General features: G+C 37.0%; 1 protein-coding gene across 1 annotated transcript; it reads right to left on the bottom strand.

Annotated features, from left to right (window-relative positions):
* Positions 1 to 201: 201 nt before the first annotated feature.
* LOC145053331 (metalloendoproteinase 1-like) lies at positions 202 to 1,381 on the bottom strand. Its single transcript, XM_079001359.1, has one exon. The coding sequence runs from the start codon at positions 1,364 to 1,366 to the stop codon at positions 377 to 379; it is 990 nt and encodes a 329-aa protein (XP_078857485.1). The 5' UTR covers positions 1,367 to 1,381; the 3' UTR covers positions 202 to 376.
* Between the last annotated feature and the right edge of the window lie 418 nt (positions 1,382 to 1,799).

Below are 1,799 nucleotides of genomic sequence, written 5' to 3'. Positions count from 1 at the left end.
TGTATATAATAGTGAATTTTGTATACCAAGTCACTACAAAATTAAAAATTAAGATTATTAGTGGCGACACCATTAGTGGCGACACCATTAGCGGCGACATCCGGTATCAATGGCGACACCACTAGATCTAAAACATGTGGTTATTTTTTTTAAGTTGGAACATCTGGATATCAATTTCCAGGTTTTATATACATATATGAATACTGGTATATATAAAATGCATTAAAATTTTGAAAATGGGATTTACAAATTACCCTAAAGTCACACCAAATCAACTAAAAACCTTTGACTTATTGCCTTATTGCCTACCCATGAGAAATTTGTAATCATAAAACACACATAAACACAATAATTATGCATCCTTTTGTTCTTCGATCTAAATACCATATAGAGTACGGAGCCCTTGAATGTCGTCCGGGGACAAACCTTTCGTGACCCCTGAGTCGAGATAACCCCACATTATTGCGTCTTGAAACTGGCTATGACGAAGCCCAAGAAGGTGCCCTATTTCATGTAAAGCCACACTCTCCACATCGAAAGCATTTTGCACTGCTCCAATCACAAAATTTTCATCCGCATCAAAATGGAATGTTCCATTCGGAGGTGCAAAAGCATGGGCCACCACGTCACCAGATCCGTCAAACGGAAACCCATCACCATGGTCTCCACGTTCAAAACTAATCTTTAAGTCAGCACCTTGATAACTTCCTGCTCTTGAAAACGTGAAGTATCCAGAAGAAGCAGTAGCCCATTTTCCAAAAGCTCGATCAACAGCGGGCATGAATTGGGTTGGGAAACTTGGTCCAAAACCATAAGTTAGCTGACCACGGTTCCATTTTGGTGCCCCAGGAAAGAATTGGAAATGAGAGACGGTGTGTAAAGAGTTATGATCGGTGTGCTTGTGAGTTACTTTGTCGGGGCACCCGCAACGAGGCCTCGCCATCTGGGACACCGTTGGCCCATCAAGCGTCCCCGTCGCATTCAGATGGTAGAAGACCTGGTACGACTTTATGGCTACCTCAAGCTCCTCGTCAAAATGATCTTCTTCAAGATCTGTCACATTAGGATTTTTCTGGTAGTTTAGGTATCCAAAGCGAGCAAGATACAGTTTAAGGTCACGAATGCCCTTCTCTGTGTCGCCCTTACGACACCCTTGCATGGCTTTAAGAAATCCGAAAGGTGACGGTTTCGTGTTATTACCCGATAACCCGTTTGGGCGTAAATGAGGGTCATGAACACGCGAAAGAACTGGTAGCATAAATGAAGAAAGAAAGAGGATATATGAAAAGGGAAGAAAGAGTTTAGACTCCATTACAACAAGTACGTTCAAATCTTGAGATGTCTGTACGGGGTTCATAGTTGTCATCTCTATTTATAGTAATTTTCTCTTATGTTATTATTTATTTATTTATTATTGTTTCTAAACAATCAGAATTTTTGAGAGGTGGGGTATGTTGATCTTGTATACACTTAAAATTTTGTGATTCTAATTAGGTCTTGGATCTTCCATTGACGCATCCCGGATAAAGTTTTATGTACGCTTAAAGATTTGTGATTCTAATATGGTCTTCTATTGTGACGTCGTCAGCTTAAAGTTAATAAGTGTCATTCTATTTGTCTTTTATACAGTTTCTAATTAGTCGTCTATTCATCGATTATATATAGAATATTGATCAAATATATTTAATATATTTCGTATTCTTACAAACATTCATTATATATATATATATATATATATATATATATATATATATATATATATATATATATATATATATATATATATATATATATATATA

This window comes from Lactuca serriola, chromosome 5, assembly GCF_051521515.1.
Source record: "Lactuca serriola cultivar US96UC23 chromosome 5, Lser_US96UC23_V15, whole genome shotgun sequence".
In the NCBI taxonomy this organism is placed as follows: Eukaryota; Viridiplantae; Streptophyta; class Magnoliopsida; order Asterales; family Asteraceae; genus Lactuca; species Lactuca serriola.
The sequence above is the reverse complement of the archived record's forward strand: the minus strand, read 5'-3'. Positions and strand labels throughout refer to the sequence as shown.